Source organism: Myxine glutinosa, chromosome 9 (assembly GCF_964187855.1).
Source record: "Myxine glutinosa chromosome 9, kmMyxGlut1.1, whole genome shotgun sequence".
In the NCBI taxonomy this organism is placed as follows: domain Eukaryota; kingdom Metazoa; phylum Chordata; class Myxini; order Myxiniformes; family Myxinidae; genus Myxine; species Myxine glutinosa.
In genome coordinates, this window is record NC_136269.1 from 21,160,208 (window position 1) to 21,184,960 (window position 24,753).

General features: G+C 39.0%; 1 protein-coding gene across 1 annotated transcript in view; it reads left to right on the forward strand.

Annotated features, from left to right (window-relative positions):
- LOC137434745 (pituitary-specific positive transcription factor 1-like) overlaps positions 1–21,862 on the forward strand; it is a 50,371-nt gene extending 28,509 nt beyond the window's left edge. The window contains exons 3-6 of the mRNA XM_078784034.1: positions 16,872–17,048; positions 17,243–17,407; positions 19,299–19,359; positions 20,677–21,862. Of these exons, the coding sequence (XP_078640160.1) occupies positions 16,872–17,048; positions 17,243–17,407; positions 19,299–19,359; positions 20,677–20,932 (659 nt within the window). The 3' untranslated portion in view covers positions 20,933–21,862. The remainder of the gene's footprint in view (positions 1–16,871; positions 17,049–17,242; positions 17,408–19,298; positions 19,360–20,676) is intronic.
- Positions 21,863–24,753: the final 2,891 nt, after the last annotated feature.

The window sequence follows — 24,753 nt, forward strand, 5'->3', positions numbered from 1 at the left end:
ACAAAAAATACCGTATTTGACAAAGGACTTGCTCACTACTGTGCCGAAATTTCAGCTTCCTAGCTCAAAGGATGGCTGAGATATCGTCCGGACAACCAAGAAAGAAAACAAACAAACAAGAAAACAAACAAGTACACATACATTCAAAGTACACCGCCCCATGCCAAATAATTAAATATGCTGCAGCGCGGCATTGCCGGGGCGCCTCCGGCGCCCGGCAATACCGCAGTGCAGCTCATTGAGGCTGCATTGGGAGGGAGAGGTGTACACTAATTGATTGATTAATTGTATAATTAAAATCAATAAAAGATAATCACAAAATATTTTCATAATCAATTGGCTAATCGCATAACTAAACCAGTAGTGCTTCATCCGAAGATGTATCTTTTAGAAATTTAATTAAATAAGTCATTTATAAAAAATTAAATAATTAATTGATTACTCAATAAATAATTAATCGATTAATCAATAAATACTTAATAGATGAAATGATTAATCAATAAATCAAAAATATCCTTGATAGCCACATCACTTGGTCACTCATGTCCAAATATTAGCTTCCCAGCTCAAAAGGTGCCTGAGATATTGGCCAAATGAGAAAGAAAATAAATAAATGATTAATAATGAAAATAAATAAATAATAATCATAAAAAAATTAAATTATTAATCAATTTGGTCAGAGAACACATAAACTACCACTATTTCATCAGAATCTGTAACTTAAAAAAAAAAAAATTTTTTGTCATTAATCGAATAATTAAATAATTAATCGATTAATTGATTAATTAATAAATCAAAAATATCCTTTGCAGCCAAATCACCTGGTCATTGGCATGTCCAAATATCAGCTTCCTAACTCAAAAGGTGCCTGAGTTAATAATGGTCAGAAGATAAATGAAATTTAATTAATTAAATAAGTACTTAATTAAACGCTAATAATTAAATAACTCCTCAATTAATTGATTATTCAAAAAACAAAAAATACCGTATTTGACAAAGGACTTGCTCACTACTGTGCCGAAATTTCAGCTTCCTAGCTCAAAGGATGGCTGAGATATCGTCCGGACAACCAAGACAACCTCGGCGTCAACGCCGAGGGCCTTTCACTCACTCACCGCAGGCAGGTTGGTGGTCTTTCTGTCTTCTACCGACTCCTCTCCGGCCTTGCTCCCCCAGCTCTCTCTGTGCTCTGTCCCCCCAATATTCCTTCAGGTCGCACAAGATCTGCCTGCAACCCTCTTCTGGTTAAACTGCCAAAGTCTAGGCTCTCTGCTCACCTTCACTCTTTCATTCCCCTTTTCTCCCGCCTCTGGAACAAACTCCCCCACTCCCTTCAATCCCACTCCTCCCTCCAGGTCTTTAAAACAGCTGTTCACCACCATCTCTTATCTTCCCCCATCGAAAACCTTGATCTTTTCTACCCCCGGTAATTCACCCCAGAGTCCTTGCAGTGTTCATATGTTTTAATCCTCTCCCACCTCCCCCCAAGTCCTCCCGATGTCCCTGCTCTCAAATGTTGTGTTTGTGTCCTTCCCCCTCTCTTTTGTGTCCTTCCCCCTCTCTCCCCATCTTGTCTACCGCCTCCCCTTGTTTTTTGTGTTTTGTGTGTCGGTTTGTCTTTTTGTGTGATTAATGTTAGCTCTTTCACGAGCCTCGATCTTGTATACAAAAAAAAAAAAAAAAAAAAAAAAAAAAAAAAAAAAAAAAAGAAAGAAAACAAGAAATCAACCAGAGTGAAAACTGAGTACTCTCTTTCAGCGTGCGTCACTGCCGAGCCCCCTTCGGTGCCCAGCAATGACGATTTGCAATGCCTGGAGATGGCATAGGAAAGGTGCGGTGTACAACAAGTACACATACATTCAAAGTACACCGCCCCATGCCAAATAATTAAATATGCTGCAGCGCGGCATTGCCGGGGCGCCTCCGGCGCCCGGCAATACCGCAGTGCAGCTCATTGAGGCTGCATTGGGAGGGAGAGGTGTACACTAATTGATTGATTAATTGTATAATTAAAATCAATAAAAGATTATCACAAAATATTTTCATAATCAATTGGCTAATCGCATAACTAAACCAGTAGTGCTTCATCCGAAGATGTATCTTTTAGAAATTTAATTAAATAAGTCATTTATAAAAAATTAAATAATTAATTGATTACTCAATAAATAATTAATCGATTAATCAATAAATACTTAATAGATGAAATGATTAATCAATAAATCAAAAATATCCTTGATAGCCACATCACTTGGTCACTCATGTCCAAATATTAGCTTCCCAGCTCAAAAGGTGCCTGAGATATTGGCCAAATGAGAAAGAAAATAAATAAATGATTAATAATGAAAATAAATAAATAATAATCATAAAAAAATTAAATTATTAATCAATTTGGTCAGAGAACACATAAACTACCACTATTTCATCAGAATCTGTAACTTAAAAAAAAAAATTTTTTTTGTCATTAATCGAATAATTAAATAATTAATCGATTAATTGATTAATTAATAAATCAAAAATATCCTTTGCAGCCAAATCACCTGGTCATTGGCATGTCCAAATATCAGCTTCCGAACTCAAAAGGTGCCTGAGTTAATAATGGTCAGAAGATAAATGAAATTTAATTAATTAAATAAGTACTTAATTAAACGCTAATAATTAAATAACTCCTCAATTAATTGATTATTCAAAAAACAAAAAATACCGTATTTGACAAAGGACTTGCTCACTACTGTGCCGAAATTTCAGCTTCCTAGCTCAAAGGATGGCTGAGATATCGTCCGGACAACCAAGAAAACAAACAAGAAAACAAACAAGAAACCAGAGTGAAAACTGAGTACTCTCTTTCAGCGTGCGTCACTGCCGAGCCCCCTTCGGTGCCCGGCAATGACGATTTGCAATGCCTGGAGGTGGCATAGGAAAGGAGCGGTGTACAACAAGAAACCAGAGTGAAAACTGAGTACTCTCTTTCAGCGTGCGTCACTGCCGAGCCCCCTTCGGTGCCCGGCAATGACGATTTGCAATGCCTGGAGGTGGCATAGGAAAGGAGCGGTGTACAACAAGTACACATACATTCAAAGTACACCGCCCCATGCCAAATAATTAAATATGCTGCAGCGCGGCATTGCCGGGGCGCCTCCGGCGCCCGGCAATACCGCAGTGCAGCTCATTGAGGCTGCATTGGGAGGGAGAGGTGTACACTAATTGATTGATTAATTGTATAATTAAAATCAATAAAAGATTATCACAAAATATTTTCATAATCAATTGGCTAATCGCATAACTAAACCAGTAGTGCTTCATCCGAAGATGTATCTTTTAGAAATTTAATTAAATAAGTCATTTATAAAAAATTAAATAATTAATTGATTACTCAATAAATAATTAATCGATTAATCAATAAATACTTAATAGATGAAATGATTAATCAATAAATCAAAAATATCCTTGATAGCCACATCACTTGGTCACTCATGTCCAAATATTAGCTTCCCAGCTCAAAAGGTGCCTGAGATATTGGCCAAATGAGAAAGAAAATAAATAAATGATTAATAATGAAAATAAATAAATAATAATCATAAAAAAATTAAATTATTAATCAATTTGGTCAGAGAACACATAAACTACCACTATTTCATCAGAATCTGTAACTTAAAAAAAAAAAATTTTTTTGTCATTAATCGAATAATTAAATAATTAATCGATTAATTGATTAATTAATAAATCAAAAATATCCTTTGCAGCCAAATCACCTGGTCATTGGCATGTCCAAATATCAGCTTCCTAACTCAAAAGGTGCCTGAGTTAATAATGGTCAGAAGATAAATGAAATTTAATTAATTAAATAAGTACTTAATTAAACGCTAATAATTAAATAACTCCTCAATTAATTGATTATTCAAAAAACAAAAAATACCGTATTTGACAAAGGACTTGCTCACTACTGTGCCGAAATTTCAGCTTCCTAGCTCAAAGGATGGCTGAGATATCGTCCGGACAACCAAGAAAGAAAGAAAACAAGAAATCAACCAGAGTGAAAACTGAGTACTCTCTTTCAGCGTGCGTCACTGCCGAGCCCCCTTCGGTGCCCAGCAATGACGATTTGCAATGCCTGGAGATGGCATAGGAAAGGTGCGGTGTACAACAAGTACACATACATTCAAAGTACACCGCCCCATGCCAAATAATTAAATATGCTGCAGCGCGGCATTGCCGGGGCGCCTCCGGCGCCCGGCAATACCGCAGTGCAGCTCATTGAGGCTGCATTGGGAGGGAGAGGTGTACACTAATTGATTGATTAATTGTATAATTAAAATCAATCAAAGATTATCACAAAATATTTTCATAATCAATTGGCTAATCGCATAACTAAACCAGTAGTGCTTCATTCGAAGATGTATCTTTTAGAAATTTAATTAAATAAGTCATTTATAAAAAATTAAATAATTAATTGATTACTCAATAAATAATTAATCGATTAATCAATAAATACTTAATAGATGAAATGATTAATCAATAAATCAAAAATATCCTTGATAGCCACATCACTTGGTCACTCATGTCCAAATATTAGCTTCCCAGCTCAAAAGGTGCCTGAGATATTGGCCAAATGAGAAAGAAAATAAATAAATGATTAATAATGAAAATAAATAAATAATAATCATAAAAAAATTAAATTATTAATCAATTTGGTCAGAGAACACATAAACTACCACTATTTCATCAGAATCTGTAACTTTAAAAAAAAAAAATTTTTTGTCATTAATCGAATAATTAAATAATTAATCGATTAATTGATTAATTAATAAATCAAAAATATCCTTTGCAGCCAAATCACCTGGTCATTGGCATGTCCAAATATCAGCTTCCTAACTCAAAAGGTGCCTGAGTTAATAATGGTCAGAAGATAAATGAAATTTAATTAATTAAATAAGTACTTAATTAAACGCTAATAATTAAATAACTCCTCAATTAATTGATTATTCAAAAAACAAAAAATACCGTATTTGACAAAGGACTTGCTCACTACTGTGCCGAAATTTCAGCTTCCTAGCTCAAAGGATGGCTGAGATATCGTCCGGACAACCAAGAAAACAAACAAGAAACCAGAGTGAAAACTGAGTACTCTCTTTCAGCGTGCGTCACTGCCGAGCCCCCTTCGGTGCCCGGCAATGACGATTTGCAATGCCTGGAGGTGGCATAGGAAAGGAGCGGTGTACAACAAGTACACATACATTCAAAGTACACCGCCCCATGCCAAATAATAAAATATGCTGCAGCGCGGCATTGCCGGGGCGCCTCTGGCGCCCGGCAATACCGCAGTGCAGCTCATTAAGGCTGCATTGGGAGGGAGGGGTGTACACTAATTGATTGATTAATTGTATAATTAAAATCAATAAAAGATTATCACAAAATATTTTCATAATCAATTGGCTAATCGCATAACTAAACCACTAGTGCTTCATCCGAAGATGTATCTTTTAGAAATTTAATTAAATAAGTCATTTATAAAAAATTAAATAATTAATTGATTACTCAATAAATAATTAATCGATTAATCAATAAATAATTAATAGATGAAATGATTAATCAATAAATCAAAAATATCCTTGATAGCCACATCACTTGGTCACTCATGTCCAAATATTAGCTTTCCAGCTCAAAAGGTGCCTGAGATATTGGCCAAATGAGAAAGAAAATAAATAAATGATTAATAATGAAAATAAATAAATAATAATCATAAAAAAATTAAATTATTAATCAATTTGGTCAGAGAACACATAAACTACCACTATTTCATCAGAATCTGTAACTTTAAAAAAAAAATTTTTTTTGTCATTAATCGAATAATTAAATAATTAATCGATTAATTGATTAATTAATAAATCAAAAATATCCTTTGCAGCCAAATCACCTGGTCATTGGCATGTCCAAATATCAGCTTCCTAACTCAAAAGGTGCCTGAGTTAATAATGGTCAGAAGAGAAATGAAATTTAATTAATTAAATAAGTACTTAATTAAACGCTAATAATTAAATAACTCCTCAATTAATTGATTATTCAAAAAATAAAAAATACCGTATTTGACAAAGGACTTGCTCACTACTGTGCCGAAATTTCAGCTTCCTAGCTCAAAGGATGGCTGAGATATCGTCCGGACAACCAAGAAAGAAAACAAACAAACAAACAACCAAGAAAACAAACAAACAAGAAACCAGAGTGAAAACTGAGTACTCTCTTTCAGCGTGCGTCACTGCCGAGCCCCCTTCGGTGCCCAGCAATGACGATTTGCAATGCCTGGAGATGGCATAGGAAAGGAGCGGTGTACAACAAGTACACATACATTCAAAGTACACCGCCCCATGCCAAATAATTAAATATGCTGCAGCGCGGCATTGCCGGGGCGCCTCCGGCGCCCGGCAATACCGCAGTGCAGCTCATTGAGGCTGCATTGGGAGGGAGAGGTGTACACTAATTGATTGATTAATTGTATAATTAAAATCAATAAAAGATTATCACAAAATATTTTCATAATCAATTGGCTAATCGCATAACTAAACCAGTAGTGCTTCATCCGAAGATGTATCTTTTAGAAATTTAATTAAATAAGTCATTTATAAAAAATTAAATAATTAATTGATTACTCAATAAATAATTAATCGATTAATCAATAAATACTTAATAGATGAAATGATTAATCAATAAATCAAAAATATCCTTGATAGCCACATCACTTGGTCACTCATGTCCAAATATTAGCTTCCCAGCTCAAAAGGTGCCTGAGATATTGGCCAAATGAGAAAGAAAATAAATAAATGATTAATAATGAAAATAAATAAATAATAATCATAAAAAAATTAAATTATTAATCAATTTGGTCAGAGAACACATAAACTACCACTATTTCATCAGAATCTGTAACTTAAAAAAAAAAAATTTTTTTGTCATTAATCGAATAATTAAATAATTAATCGATTAATTGATTAATTAATAAATCAAAAATATCCTTTGCAGCCAAATCACCTGGTCATTGGCATGTCCAAATATCAGCTTCCTAACTCAAAAGGTGCCTGATTTAATAATGGTCAGAAGAGAAATGAAATTTAATTAATTAAATAAGTACTTAATTAAACGCTAATAATTAAATAACTCCTCAATTAATTGATTATTCAAAAAACAAAAAATACCGTATTTGACAAAGGACTTGCTCACTACTGTGCCGAAATTTCAGCTTCCTAGCTCAAAGGATGGCTGAGATATCGTCCGGACAACCAAGAAAGAAAACAAACAAGAAAACAACCAAGAAAACAAACAAACAAGAAACCAGAGTGAAAACTGAGTACTCTCTTTCAGCGTGCGTCACTGCCGAGCCCCCTTCGGTGCCCAGCAATGACGATTTGCAATGCCTGGAGATGGCATAGGAAAGGAGCGGTGTACAACAAGAAACCAGAGTGAAAACTGAGTACTCTCTTTCAGCGTGCGTCACTGCCAAGCCCCCTTCGGTGCCCGGCAATGACGATTTGCAATGCCTGGAGGTGGCATAGGAAAGGAGCGGTGTACAATAATGAAAATAAATAAATAATAATCATAAAAAAATTAAATTATTAATCAATTTGGTCAGAGAACACATAAACTACCACTATTTCATCAGAATCTGTAACTTTAAAAAAAAAAATTTTTTTGTCATTAATCGAATAATTAAATAATTAATCGATTAATTGATTAATTAATAAATCAAAAATATCCTTTGCAGCCAAATCACCTGGTCATTGGCATGTCCAAATATCAGCTTCCTAACTCAAAAGGTGCCTGAGTTAATAATGGTCAGAAGAGAAATGAAATTTAATTAATTAAATAAGTACTTAATTAAACGCTAATAATTAAATAACTCCTCAATTAATTGATTAATCAAAAAACAAAAAATACCGTTTTTGACAAAGGACTTGCTCACTATTGTGCCGAAATTTCAGCTTCCTAGCTCAAAGGATGGCTGAGATATCGTCCGGACAACCAAGGAAACAAGAAAACAAACAAACAAGAAACCAGAGTGAAAACTGAGTACTCCCTTTCAGCATGCGTCACTGCCGAGCCCCCTTCGGTGCCCGGCAATGACGATTTGCAATGCCTGGAGGTGGCATAGGAAAGGAGCGGTGTACAAAAATTAATACAAACAAGTACACATACATTCAAAGTACACCGCCCCCATGCCAAATAATGAAATATCCTACAGCGCAGCTTTGCCGGGGCGCCTCTGGCGCCCGGCAATACCGCAGTGCACCTCATAGAGGCTGCATTGGGAGGAAGAGGTGTTCGCCAATTGATTGATTAATTGTATAATTAAAATCAATAAAAGATTATCACAAAATATTTTCTTAATCAATTGGCTAATAGCATAACTAAACCAGAAGTGCTTCATCCGAAGACCTATCTTTTAGAAATTTTATTAAATGTCATTAATAAAAATTAAATAATTAATTGATTAATCAATAAATAATTAATCAATTAATCAATAAATAATTAAGCAATTAAATGATGAATCAATAAATCAAAAATATCCTTGATAGCCACATCACTTGGTCACTCATGTCCAAATATTAGCTTCCCAGCTCAAACGGTGCCTGAGATATTGGCCAAATGAGAAAGAAAATAAATAAATGATTAATAATGAAAATAAATAAATAATAATCATAAAAAAATTAAATTATTAATCAATTTGGTCAGAGAACACATAAACTACCACTATTTCATCAGAATCTGTAACTATAAAAAAAAAGATTTTTTGGTCATTAATCGAATAATTAAATAATTAATCGATTAATTGATTAATTAATAAATCAAAAATAGCATTTGCAGCCAAATCACCTGGTCATTGGCATGTCCAAATATCAGCTTCCTAACTCAAAAGGTGCCTGAGTTAATGGTCAGAAGAGAAATGAAATTTAAATAATTAAATAAGTACTTCATTAAACGCTAATAATTAAATAACTCCTCAATTAATTGATTAATCAAAAAACAAAAAATACCGTTTTTGACAAAGGACTTGCTCACTATTGTGCCGAAATTTCAGCTTCTTAGCTTGAAGGATGGCTGAGATATCGCCCGGACAACCAAGAAAACAAACAAACAAACAAGAAACCAGAGTGAAAACTGAGTACTCTCTTTCAGCGTGCGTCACTGCCGAGCCCCCTTTGGTGCCCGGCAATGACGATTTGCAATGCCTGGAGATGGCATAGGAAAGGAGCGGTGTACAAAAATTAATAGAAAAGAAACGGTGAATGGTGAAGAAACGTCTATGTTGCATAACTGGACTTTCAAGATGCTTTAGCTGCGCCTAACGGAGGCTCTGCTCCGCCTGGTTGGTCAGATCACTCAATGGTGAAGAATCACTTAAAAAATTATACTAGCTGGATCCGTATCCGCAACTTCACCAAAATTGAATCGATTGTTCCTTATCAGACACACAACCTGTCCAACAAGTTTCGTCCAAATCCGTCCATAAATTTTTGAGATATCCCGCAATATGCTGGTTTTAGCCCCATCACTCAATGGTGAAGAATCACTTGAAGAATTAAATAATTTTTATATCCGACTCCATATTCAGATCTTCACCAAAATCGAATCGTATCCTTGTCAGATAACCAACCTGTACACCAAGTTTCGTCAAAATCCGTCCACAATTGTTTGAGATATCCTGCTATGTATCGTTTTTAGCCCTATCCCCCAATGGTGAAGAATCACTTTTTAAAATTCTCGTAGCCGGATCCGAATCCGTGCACAACTTTTTGAGATGTTTTGGTTACAAACGGACAGACAAACGGACAGACAGGGGTGAAAACATAACCTCCATTCACCTTTTTCACTACATTCAATAGCCTGTTCAATGGTGTATCAAATGCGCATTTCTGATTAATATTCATCCGAACAGAGTCACGCAATCACAATGATAAATAATCAAAGCAAACACTTCATCAAATTTCTCAATCGAATTAACAGGATATCCTCATTCTGATTATTTATAGATAACATTAAGTACTGTTCAATCTACGGTGTCTATTAGAGGGATCACTTGGTAAAGTTTTGAGACCAAATTTGATGTATTGTGATGATTTTTCAGTGTGCGCAGCCCAAGCTATTACGATTACATCATCACGCAGTTTATTCACATCATGGCTCCTCGCAAATGACTTTGTAGTCTACAGATGATGTGGGTTCAGAGTTCACCTACTTCACACCAATCTATGGGGGTTCAGAGTTCACCTACTACACACTAATCTATGGGAGTTCAGAGTTCACCTACTACACTCTAACCTAGGGGGTTCAGAGTTCACCTACTACACTCTAACCTAGGGGGTTCAGAGTTCACCTACTACACTCTAACCTATGAAGATTCAGAGTTCACCTACTACACTCTAACCTATGGGGGTTCAGAGTTCACCGACTACACTCTAATATATGAAGATTCAGACTTCACCTACTACACTCTAACCTATGGGGGTTCAGAGTTCACCTACTACACTCTAATCTATGGGGGTTCAGAGTTCACCGACTACACTCTAACCTATGAAGGTTCAGAGTTCACCTACTACACTCTAACCTATGAAGGTTCAGAGTTCACATACTACACTCTAACCTATGAAGATTCAGAGTTCACCTACTGCACACTAATCTATGAAGATTCAGAGTTCACCGACTACACTCTAACCTTTCAAGATTCAGAGTTCACCTACTACACTCTAACCTTTCAAGATTCAGAGTTCACCGACTACACTCTAACCTATGGGGGTTCAGAGTTCACCTACTACACTCTAACCTTTCAAGATTCAGAGTTCACCGACTACACTCTAACCTTTCAAGATTCAGAGTTCACCGACTACACTCTAACCTATGGGGGTTCAGAGTTCACCTACTACACTCTAACCTTTCAAGATTCAGAGTTCACCGACTACACTCTAACCTATGGGGGTTCAGAGTTCACCTACTACATTCTAACCTATGGAGAGATTCAGAGTTTACCGACTACACTCTAATCTATGGGGGTTCAGAGTTCATCTACGACACTCTAATCTATGGAGATTCAGAGTTCACCGACTACACTCTAACCTTTCAAGATTCAGAGTTCACCTACTACACTCTAACCTTTCAAGATTCAGAGTTCACCGACTACACTCTAACCTATGGGGGTTCAGAGTTCACCTACTACATTCTAACCTATGGAGAGATTCAGAGTTTACCGACTACACTCTAATCTATGGGGGTTCAGAGTTCATCTACGACACTCTAATCTATGGAGATTCAGAGTTCATCTACGACACTCTAATCTATGGAGATTCAGAGTTCACCGACTACACTCTAACCTATGGGGGTTCAGAGTTCACCGACTACACACTAATCTATGGGGGTTCAGAGTTCACCTACGACACACTAATCTATGTGGGTTCAGAGTTCACCGACTACACTCTAATCTATGGGGGTTCAGAGTTCATCTACGACACTCTAATCTATGGAGATTCAGAGTTCACCGACTACACTCTAACCTATGGGGATTCAGAGTTCACTGACTACACACTAATCTATGGGGGTTCAGAGTTCACCAACTACACATTAACCTATGGGGGTTCAGAGTTCACCAACTACACATTAACCTATGGGGGTTCAGAGTTCACCTACTACACACTAATCTATGGGGGTTCAGAGTTCACCAACTACACATTAACCTATGGGGGTTCAGAGTTCACCTACTACACTCTAATCTATGGGGGTTCAGAGTTCACTGACTACACTCTAATCTATGGGGGTTCAGAGTTCACCAACTACACATTAACTTATGGGGGTTCAGAGTTCACCGACTACACACTAATCTATGGGGGTTCAGAGTTCACCTGCTACACTCTAATCTATGGGGGTTCAGAGTTCACCTACTGCACTCTAATCTATGGGGGTTCAGAGTTCACTGACTACACTCTAATCTATGGGCGATCAGAGTTCACCGACTACACTCTAATCTATGGGGGTTCAGAGTTCACCGACTACACTCTAATCTATGGGGGTTCAGAGTTCACCTGCTACACTCTAATCTATGGGGGTTCAGAGTTCACCTACTGCACTCTAATCTATGGGGGGTTCAGAGTTCACCTACTGCACTCTAATCTATGGGGGGTTCAGAGTTCACCTACTACACTCTAATCTATGGGGGTTCAGAGTTCACCTACTGCACTCTAATCTATGGGGGTTCAGAGTTCACCGACTACACTCTAATCTATGATGGTTCAGAGTTCACCTACTACACGCTAACCTATGACGGTTCAGAGTTCACCGACTACACTCTAATCTATGGGGGTTCAGAGTTCACCGACTACACTCTAATCTATGGAGATTCAGAGTTCACCGACTACACTCTAATCTATGGAGATTCAGAGTTCACCGACTACACTCTAACCTATGGGGGTTCAGAATTCACCTACTGCACACTAATCTATGGGGGTTCAGAGTTCACCTACTGCACTCTAATCTAGGGGGCTTCAGAGTTCACCGACTACACTCTAAACTATGGGGGTTCAGAGTTCACCGACTACACTCTAATCTATGGAGATTCAGAGTGCACCGACTACACATTAACCTATGGGGGTTCAGAATTCACCTACTGCACACTAATCTATGGGGGTTCAGAGTTCACCGACTACACTCTAATCTATGGAGATTCAGAGTTCACCGACTACACATTAACCTATGGGGGTTCAGAGTTCACCGACTACACTCTAATCTATGGGGGTTCAGAGTTCACCGACTACACTCTAATCTATGGAGATTCAGAGTTGACCGACTACACATTAACCTATGGGGGTTCAGAATTCACCTACTGCACACTAATCTATGGGGGTTCAGAGTTCACCTACTACACTCTAATCTAGGGGGCTTCAGAGTTCACCTACTGCACACTAATCTATGGAGATTCAGAGTTCACCGACTACACATTAACCTATGGGGGTTCAGAATTCACCTACTGCACTCTAATCTAGGGGGCTTCAGAGTTCACCGACTACACTCTAATCTATGGGGGTTCAGAGTTCACCGACTACACTCTAATCTATGGAGATTCAGAGTTCACCGACTACACTCTAATCTATGGGGGTTCAGAACTCACCTACTGCACACTAATCTATGGGGGTTCAGAGTTCACCTACTGCACTCTAATCTAGGGGGCTTCAGAGTTCACCGACTACACTCTAATCTATGGGGGTTCAGAGTTCACCGACTACACTCTAATCTATGGGGGTTCAGAGTTCACCTACTGCACTCTAATCTATGGGGGGTTCAGAGTTCACCTACTGCACTCTAATCTATGGGGGTTCAGAGTTCACCGACTACACTCTAATCTATGGGGGTTCTGAGTTCACCGACTACACTCTAATCTATGTTGGTTCAGAGTTCACCGACTACACTCTAATCTATGGGGGTTCAGAGTTCACCTACTGCAGTCTAATCTATGGGGGGTTCAGAGTTCACCTACTGCACTCTAATCTATGGGGGTTCAGAGTTCACCGACTACACTCTAATCTATGGGGGTTCAGAGTTCACCGACTACACTCTAATCTATGGGGGTTCAGAGTTCACCGACTACACTCTAATCTATGGGGGTTCAGAGTTCACCGACTACACTCTAATCTATGTTGGTTCAGAGTTCACCTACTGCACACTAATCTATAGGGGTTCAGAGTTCACCGACTACACTCTAATCTTGGGGGGTTCAGAGTTCACCGACTACACTCTAATCTATGTGGGTTCAGAGTTCACCGACTACACTCTAATCTATGGGGGTTCAGAGTTCACCTACTACACTCTAATCTATGGGGGTTCAGAGTTCACCTACTACACTCTAATCTATGGAGATTCAGAGTTTATCTACTACACTCTAACCTTACACGACTGATATATTATTGTTCATTTGGAGTTCCTGGATGAGAAAATTATGGTCACTTCTATATATCAGTTTGTGAATTGATTTGTACTTTCGACCCAATATTTACCGATTATCAGATATTGTAAGCAGTGATTTTTTCATCTCAAATTTAAGGAATTTTTCTGGTTCCTTCACAGACTGTGCCCATCCCATTTTGCTAGTGAAGACTTTGGGTCTAGAAAAAAAGAAGAATGTGTGATTCACATCAGTGCTTCCAAGTGTGAACATGTTCCATTCTCCTCTGAAACTACAGATACCTGGGGGTGACAAAGCGCAGAGAGGGTAGAGGGTGCAGGACCAGAAACTAGACCAGCACTCGGTAGAGAGCATACCTCCGCCAAGCTGAGCAGTTTATGTTTTGTGTCCCACTGATATGTCAGATCTGGATCTGACATGAACCAAAATCTAATCGACTTGTCCTCGTCACCAAATCAACTCATCCACCAAGTTTTGTCAGAAGTCATCCACAACTTCTTGAAATATCATGATATGTATCGCTTTTGGCCCTGTCACTCGATGTTGAAGAATCACTATAAAAAAATTCTCGTATTCGGATCTTCACCAAAATCGAATCGATTCGTCCTTGTCCCACACCCAATCTGTCCACAAAGTTTTGACCGAATCCATCCAGTCAAATCCGCCCAGTCGGCGCCTGGAGTCGGAGACCAACTTTAAAATGTGGCTTGCCCAAGAGAGATCATGGCTGAAAGTGAGAGCCAAGAATTTTAGTGACAACCACTATGAGACGGTTGTTGAGAAAGTAGATGGGAGGGTTTGCCGAACGGTCCTTTCCGAGAGAGACATAGAGAGAGTTTGCGATTTTTCAGGATTGAAAGACATGTTCCAGGTGTTTTACCAGTTTGTGATTTTGTCGAAATCTGAGGACAGGGAAGAGGCTGCTGCCTGTCTGTCAGATGGATGAGAGATGTCACGACAGAAGATGGAGTCATCAGCAAAGAGGTAAATCGGATTCTCCAGAGAGTGAGATACCATTGATGAAAATCAGGAATAGGATGGGGGCCTGGGATACTGCGTTGGTGTACTCCAGCCTTGACATGGAGAGGTGAAGAAAGGGTTAAATTGTGAGCCACACATTGGCTACGAGAGTGGAGGAACTTAGTAATCCAAGAGTGGAGATGGCCTTGGATTCCATGGGCAGTGATTTGGAGAATGCCAGACTGTATCGAAAGCTCGAGATATGTTCAGAGAGACGAACATGATCTCATGTCTGATATTGAGGGCCTCCATCCATTGTTGGGAGGGTAGAAGCAGCATGTCCAAAGTAGAGTGACCACGTCTGAATCCGAATTGATGATTTGAGATGAGGCTGTTGGAGAAAAGGAATGATTTGATGTAAACTGCGATCGATTCCATGACCTTGCTGATGATGAGATGTAATGTGATACGTCTGTAGGTAAGGGGAACCGCTTTTGCACCTTTTTATGTAATGCTGTGATGTTAGGTGATCTTCAAGCATATGGAAGATCTCGGGTAAATGATAAGGTGAACAGGGCAGACAGAGGATGTGTAATAACAGGAGAGCAGGTTTTCGGACACATGAGCTGATGTTGTCCGGTCCAGTTGCAAAATCTGTATGTGCACGGGTATCTTTATTATTTATTACTTGAAAAATCGAAGATTTTTCAAGTATATTGGTCGGTTGCGTTTGTGGTTCTGTCTGTCTGCTTGTCTGTTTGTCTGTTTGTTTGTCACCGGCCTACAGGTCACAATTCTAAACTGATCGTCACGAAACTTCACCAAATGGTTGAGTTGGTCATAAGCTAGAAGCCTATTGGTTTTGGGGTCAAAAGGTCAAAAAGTCAACATAGGCCAAAGGTCACCAACTTTGCCAGATTTCTAAAATCCTCCATTTTCATCCGATTGACTTGAAATTTGAAGAGGACTTGCATTTCTGGTCACTGAATTCAACCACAAATTATATTTTAGGTAAACATAGGCCAAAAGGTCAACATGGGCCAGATTTCTAAAATCCTCAATTTTCATCCGATTGACTTGAAATTTGAAGAGGACTTGCATATCTTGTCACTGAATTCAACCACAAATTATATTTTAGGTCAACATAGGCCAAAAGGTCAACATAGGCCGGATTTCTAAAATCCTCAATTTTCATCCGATTGACTTGAAAATTGAACAGCATTTGCACATTGAGTCACTAAATCGGGAAACTAACTATTTTCCTGCTGGGCCTAACACATTAGGCCTGTATAGGCCTCTGCTGATTATACACCGTTCGGCTTTGTTGCCTCAGATTTCCATTGGCTTTGTTTGGGTCGAGTGTTAAATTATTAGTAAGGTTTAATGAATCCCGTACACGCCTTCCTAAAAAAAAAATAGCCATACAAAATTTTGAACGACTCCAAACACTTTAAATGTGTGTTTCCCAATCGGCCTGTTGCAGGATTTTAAAAGCCAATTCAGTTGCGCTTCATGGAAAATTCCCGTACCTCGAATGACCACGTACAGATTTTTATTAACAAAAGGTTTATTACCACAGAGAGCGTGGGAGGGCAGAAACCTGGTAACTGAACACACCTTTGACGTTCTTGAGGCCTGAGCCTAGATCTACTGTAATCTATATATACCCCACAGAGGATATTAACATAACCCTTCTTTGCACTCCTGTTCGGAGTGGGTGCACTATAGTCACCTGAAACCAGACCCAGGTATCTGTCAGATTACTAATTGATATTGAACCAAACCGTGAAGACCTCAGAGATGAATTGCGTAATACCTTCAACAGCAAAAATGACGAGGGAGTTGATTGGACGGAGGAGGCAAAAAATATACATTTTGTGTCGCAGGTTGTGACCACACTGCGGTCATTCTTATTCTTAACTGATGATATTTCTCCAGTACAATAATCTCCTTTTCGTTTCTTTTTTTTTAAACTCCACAGCTAGTTTCTTCCCTTCTTGCTCAACTTCCCTTTCTTTGGAACCTTCATCCATTACCTGCAACCATCCCTGGGACAACACTGGACTGTCAATTGGTGCTGAACCAAAGGCCTTATCCTCAGAGGTGCAAGATCTCGAAGATTTTGCAAGAGAATTCAAGATACGTCGCATACAACTAGGTAATAATATTTTCTACATTGAAGCTTCTGATCTGATCTATTTGTGGTTGATTAGTAATGCCCGCAGGGATGGGTACTAATATGTTACCTATGAAGAAGCGGTGCCACTGCCACCCAGGAATATCCTGAACAAATTACAATTTTGTTCTCTACAAACAATGATGTGTCATGTCCTACCTGCCTTGGGGCTGCAGGTTATACACAAACAGGTGTCGGGGCAGCATTGGCAACTGTGCAGGGTTCACCGCTCAGCCAGACAACCGTTTGTCGTTTCGAGAACCTTCAGCTGAGTCTGTGCAACGCGTGTCGCCTGCGTGATATCTTGGCACAGTGGTTACACCATGCTGACATCAACAGAGGTTAGCCTCTTTGGTGTTTCCATCTTGGCACTTAGCCCATACTGCTTGAATTTATTTAAAACTGAGAGAGGTCTGTTCTCAAGATTGTGGTAAAGGAAGCAATCCCGAAGAAGTGTGGCCCCCAAGTTTTGCAGTAATAAAATTGTAATGCACTTTTTTCATAACCTCTTTATTGGAAATATTGTAGCAATATGTCCTGTGACATAATTCCGGTTTTCTTGATTCCCCACTTCCTGTGTACCTCACTTTCTGTGACCTCACTTCCTGTGACTTCACTTCCTGTGACTTCACTTCCTGTGACTTCACTTCCTGTGTTCTGGGATCGTTAATGTATAAAAGCGGGTCAGCCGACGACATGCGGGCTGCCTACGATCCGCTCCATGCTACGTTCCCTCTTAAGGACTTCAAGACCTGCTTAGGCCTCTTCTTGTGCACCTGTCCACCATTGTGTTGATTAAAGCCCACCTAAAGGCCTACTTGTCTTTTCTGCTCTGCTACAACATTCTGTATTCTAAAAGACTATTTGGACTGGTGGAATGCAATTCGCAAGGAGGGGATTTTATTTAATTCTGAAAAGGGCCATCCTAATAATATGTGACTTTTGAAATGACGTATTCGGCCACAGAACGCTCAGTGCGCATGTGCAGAATCACCAGGAAATGCCAGCAATCATCGCATCATAAAGTATGCGATGATATACACAGTATATCGTGTGTCGGCGATAAGTATCGTTACTTAAAATGGCTCACAAGGCTTCTCAAATAAGCTGAAAATACTTGGGAAAGCACCCAAGAGAAAGGACTGTGCCTCTGCACAACAAAAGACCTGGATAACTTTCTCAACTCACCGAACAGTTACCTGCTTGTACTACAAACTCCCCACCATTTGGGCTGATGCAAGGCCCGAGTGGACGGGCGTTTGTCACACAAACCCCCGATGGATCGCTACCAGTAAATGGACTGTGTATCTGTATTAGGTGCTTCTGAACACAGATGGGAATGACATATCTATCTGGAGCTTGTGAATGTACAGGATAAGTTTAAAGTGAGGATACTTACTATTAATCATGTCAGGGGGTGGGGTGGAGGTGAGGACTGTTATAAATATATTGTTTGTTTGGTGCCAGGGCCACAAGCAAAATTATACTCATTTTTGCATCTATTGGTAAGAGGAGACCGTCTGTCCGTGTGTGTGTTTTTATATATTCACTGCAGCCACCAGCTTGTATTAACAGAAAAATTTAGGAAATCCACACCTCTTGGTCTCATTCACGGATATTTCTCGTATTTCCTACATCTCCGTAAGTCGGATATGCATTCAGGACCAGAACTATTATGGTTACCATCTTGAAATTGCACTCTTTCGTCTAAATGCTGAAAATTATGTTTGAAAGACGATTTGAACTTCAGATTTCACGCCAGTAATGGTAGGTTAAAAGTTTCTGGTGAGCCTAATCAAGTCGGTGTAAACACACGCACAGCACATGCGCACAAGGCCTCGTTTAACATTAATACGTCATTTCGAAAGTCCCGTATTATTTTCTTACAATGTTTGTGTGCAAGTGCATTGTTTGGCTCTTAGTGAGTGGGTTGATCCACAAATGCCACCGTGACTTTGTATTTGATTTTTTCTTTGGCGCTGTCTTTATGCAGTCATTGGAAACGATAGTAGTGCCGCTTATTACGCCATCTCCTTTTTTTGGTTTTGGTCATAGTTACGTTTCCCTCTTTCTGCATTCTGCAAAATATGTTCTGCATTTGTTTAGTACTTATGCTTGAGGTACATGGCACTTATACATCAGAAGACGTCATTAAAATGATAAGAAGGAAATAAATGTGGAAAAGCAATAATATAGAATGAGTGTTATATTGTTTTGAAAAAATTGTTTCAGATGGGCTCGGTGAGGTGCATCACGAAAATGAATGGAAACGAAAAAGAAGAACAAGCATAAGGTGCCAGCATGTTTAACATAATAATTTGAATCAAACAAAGTTGTGTATAATTTTTTTTTAACAGTTTAACAAAGACACTTTCGGGCTTAAGTTGCAATCTGCTGTGGGTGGAGCCTGTGAAAGACACTGAACTGTTGACGACAAACAGTCAGCTGCCCCACTACAGCCTGCAATTCAACCAGCCATCGTTTGTTTTTACCTGCCTGTCGCAGATCTACAAGAGCTTTTTTACCTGTCGCAGATCTACAAGAGCTTCGAGTTGCTGTTGTTCTTGTTGGGGGTCCATTTTTGAAATGTGCGCCCATTGGTCAGACAGTTGCCTGACCACACCCACATCTGTTGCTTGGTTCCACCCACCATAGTACCGAGCCAAAACGATATGGCTGCCATCTTTTTTCCTGGTGGGCCAAACACATGCCTGTGCTTTCCCCACGACAGGATGCGTTGTTTTAGAAGACCTTAATTTCGCTTGAATTAATCCACAAATGGCAGGTGCGCTGTTTAACACTGATTTGAGGCTACAAGAGGGCATTTCCCACCCAGAATGGCAGGCAGTTCACCGAGAAGTTTGTAAAATTTTAGAGTGAGAACTGAAGGGCAACTCTAAATCATTGAGTCAGCTGTCGAATGCCACTGATAAACGAACTTCCACATAGGAAATTGATTGAGACTTTTAAAAGGCGAAATCTTACTATAATTCACCAAATGTCCGTCTGTCCGTTCCCAGGTACCGCAAAAACGGCTGAACCGATCGCAACGAAATTTTGGGTGGGTAATCCTCGGATCCCCTGGAGTAAAATAGGCCATATTGTTTGGCCTAAAATAGGCCAAAAAAAAAAATAGGCCATATTGTTTTTCCAATTTTTCCAATTTTCCAGTTTTTCCAAACACGATGGAATAATATTTACCGATATGAACAGTGATGTGGCTTTTATTGAAATTCTACAAATACTGTTTAGATTTTGATGATTTGCATGCGATATGATTTAACGGATGTTTATATAAATCGTTTAAAATAAGAAAAACCTTCAATTTCTGATATTTTGCCTTTTCATTTGGGCCTCCCAATTGAAGCCCCGCCCATAGGGCAGGTATCGTTGCTGGTTGCTCTAATTCACGAGGTCGTGTATTTTTATGGGGGTAGCAAGGGGTGTCCAAATATTGCCAAAAAAAGTAATCAAGCAATTTGTGTACAGTACCTTTTTCAAATCCCGAATGAGTTAAGTCCTTTTGGTGAGCGGCACGAGGCACATATTTATTGCTGTATTTCACCCAACTCAACCAAATGTGTAATCTTCACTATTTCTTGTCAAACAGCATCCAAGCCAAACACATCCTAGAAGCAACCTTCTTACGCCAGGCACGACCACCACCCGCCCACCTGCAAGCCCTCGCCCTCAGCCTAGGTCTACCTCATCATGTTGTTCGAGTCTGGTTTTGCAACCGGAGACAGCGGGAGAAGCGCATCCACTCACAGCCGTCACTACCTCCAGCTCTCGATATCAGGAATCATATTATTTCTCCTATAACCCCGAAAACAACAATTCCATACGATACCCATTACTCTTTGTAGAGTTGTTTCCTCAAAAAGATTTCTCACAAGAAAAAAGTATATTGCGTTTTAAGTTGAGAAATTATAAACGAAACGTTGTACCCTTGTAGATAACATCACGTTGTTCTTGTGCATTTTGTATTGTGACCTTACGGACTGTGGGCAGTGCTGCCCACACCCCCTAACTGAAGTAAATGCACAAACATTCTAGTTGTAGCAGGTGTATACGTGACTTTGGAAATGACGTATGAATGCTAACAAGGCCATTCACACATGTGTTGTGTGATTTTTCAGCGATTCGTTTCTGCTCGTCCGGCACTTTTAACCTGCCGTTACTAGCGCAAAATCTGCCAGTGAAATACTCTTTTTAACATAATTGTCAGCATTCAAACAAGAGTGGCAATTTAATGATGGTTTATCATAATTTTTGTAATCCTGGATGCAAATCGCACTCACGAGAATATAGAAACACAAGAAATATCCGTGGATGAGATTGAGAGGTATTGAGTTCCTGTGATTTCTGTTAATACAAGCGAGCGGCCACAGTGGATAAAAAAACACACATGGACAGACGCCTCCTTTTACCAATGAATGCAAAAGTCTAGTCTCGAAGTGTAATTGATCTTGTGACCCCAGAACCAAACAAGCTATATTTATAACAACCCTCATGGCTCCCCCCCCCCCCCCCCCATATGTGGCTTATTCCTCAGGGAAGTCCACCTGTTACATTCGGCACCCACATAAATATAGCTGCACACGGTTTGTGTATTTTCACGTCACGACGATGATGTCCTTTGCCAAAGAGTTGGTCGTCGTTACTTGGTAATGATGCACAGCATTGTCTTTCCAATTTGCAGATCTCTATTATAAAAGGAGCTGGGTCTGTCTGTCTGTTTGTCATGTTATAACTTGAGAATTGATTGACGGATTTCAATAAATCACACTACAGTGCATTCAGGAAACTCTCGGGAGGGTTTATGACACAAAAAATGAAAAAGAAAAAGGGTCAGTTTGTGTGTATGGTTACATGGACACACGTGTCGAAACTGCAAATGATAACTTGCGACACTGTCTTTCTCCGCACGGAAGGCAGGATCTCCCAGGAATCCTTTTTGGTTCTTGCTCTATAGATTAGCCATAGCAGCTATGCAGAAACGGAAAGACCCGTTCTTTTAGAATTTACGCACAGGCGGAGACAAGGAGACCTCAGAGCTGATTTTCTACCAAGGTCCGTGCATACGTGCTCCCAGACACTTTTATAAATAGAAAGAGAGGAAGTGGATGATAAATTATTTTTATTTTGATCTTCCTCTTAGTGTGTTGTATAGTATTCGCATTTCAGCATTGAAAAACGCTGTGACGAATATCCCATTGTGGTGGTTTTAAATTTAATATTACAACCATTGATCAAAACTTGTGCCTGTAGATAAAGCCAATAAACTTGTGTTCAAGCTTGGCTGTAGATAAGGCCAAATTTAAAATTCATTTAAGAAGCCAGTTTAACAAAACCCAACATGCTGCACTCTCACTGTCGGTTCATGAGAAGAACCAGATGTTTTTCGCTTTTAAGTAGAGTATTTCTCACCCATTAGAATTATGGTAAATTGTACCCAGTGTAAATAAATAATAAAGCTAGCCGGTATTACAATAATCCACACTGGAGCCCTCACATTACTGTTAATCTGATCAATTAAAATATTGTTATGTTTGTGGGGTCGTGATTACTTTAGACCAGGTAGATTTATATACTGGGTCACACACATTTCTTTTCCTCACAATTCTGTCTCTCTTATTCACACATACACACACACGCACATATACACACACACATACACACATGCACATATATATATACACACACACACACACACACACACACACACACACACACACACACACACATACATACATATGGTGGACACAGGAACATCAAGGTCTCTGGAGATGGACTTGTAGCCTTGAGATTGTCCATGCTTGGCTACAATCTTGTGTCTGACCTCCTCAGACAATTCTCTGGTTTTCTTTCTTTTCTCCATGCTCATTGCGGTATACAGTGACACAAAACAGCAGAATGACTCCTTTTCTCTGTTCAAACTGATTTAATGAGTGATTTTTATGTTGCAGGCACCTGCAACTCACCACAGGTGAGTTCAATTCCAAAGTAAAGGAGAATCACCTGCTTCAAATCTAATTATTTCTAACAACTTCTAAATGGTGCCAGTAATATTGTCCAAGCCATTTTAGGATTCCTGTGTGGAATAAGCTAAGATTTAGTATTTTTTCACCTTTTTTCCATTGCAAACCAAAGAAATACAAATGTGGATACCAAAAGGTTTTTTTATTTCAACAATTTTCAGGAAGAAATGGTGCATTATTTGAAAAACGTGCAAGGGTGCCAATATTTTTGGCCATGACTGTTTTTCCTACATCCTAACACCACCTTTGCGCACCCTCATCTCCCTTTCAAAAAATATATAAAACAACCACAAAATATTTTTCCCATTTTTATTTTTAACACCCTGGTGATATCCTTGTACCTGCCACAATTTTCTCATTCCCACTCCTCTACCCAATGAAATTAAGTCACAGCTTATGGATTTATTTAATTTGATGCTGGTGTAATGCAGGCAGACATTGTGGCTGAATAGCCTCCTCCAGCATCAAATTTCCTTGTTTAGTCCCTGTTGGCCTTAGCCTGAAACGGGGATATGGATTGGGTCTCGTACGTCCATCCGTGCGTGCGTGCGTCCACAACCATATCTCAGAGACGTATTGAGCGATTTTGTTCATACTTGCCATAAAGATAATACATGACGGTATACATATTGTGATGTATGCAACACCTAGACCTCACAGTCGGCAACATATACGACGGCAAAAACAATCTGATACGGATGTACACGTCACTTCCAGGTTGGCGGGCCCGGGTAGCAGCGTTGTGCTTGCTGCTCGCACAATAAAAGCCACTCTGGATTGAGCTGAATTGGTGTTCTTTTGGTGGAACTGCACACATATGCACATCATTTTGGTTCGCGATGCGATCAAAGATGGCCGTCTGGCGACCATTTTAGTTGTAAAAAACCCAATGTTGAACACGTCCTCAACCATTACTCGGACAAGTATTTACCAATGTTGTTCAAACTTGGCACACAGATAATGAATGATGGCTTATACATATGCATGTCATTTATTGTCGAGATCAGATCCAAGATGGCCGACTGGCGGCCATTTTGTTACTTAAACGTGTCTTCAATCATTACCTGAACATGCATGGACCGATTTTGTTCAAAGTTGGCACAAAGATAATACATGAGCGTATACATGTGCAGAACATTTTGTTTTGTAATCTGACCAAAATGGGACTGGCAGCCTTTAAGGGTGTAGTACTGGTGAACTTTCCAATATGCCTCTTTTAAAAAAAACTATGTTTTTACGGTTTAGATTCATACGTATTGTATAAACTCATTCAGTATTTCCTTTAAAATATCTAATGTTATCTTTACACGCAATTTACAAGAAATATAATATTTTGCATGAAATTTGTTATAACTTTAATTTGCATCATTCTTTTGGGCTGAAATTTGGACAGGATATTCAGAATATCACTTCCTTTAAAATGATGAAGGCTTTTGTTTATAGGAGTAGCCATTGTGGATTTATTGAAGGACAACCAAGTTTTATCTGGTAATTGGCATAATTAGCTAATTAGTGAACATTTGACATAATTTCACAAAATCCTCTCATCAGGTAGTAGAGTAACACATGTATAATACATGTACCAAGTTTTGTGTGAAAAGAATGATCGGTGACATAGAAGATAGAAGTAGAAATGTGTTCTTTGT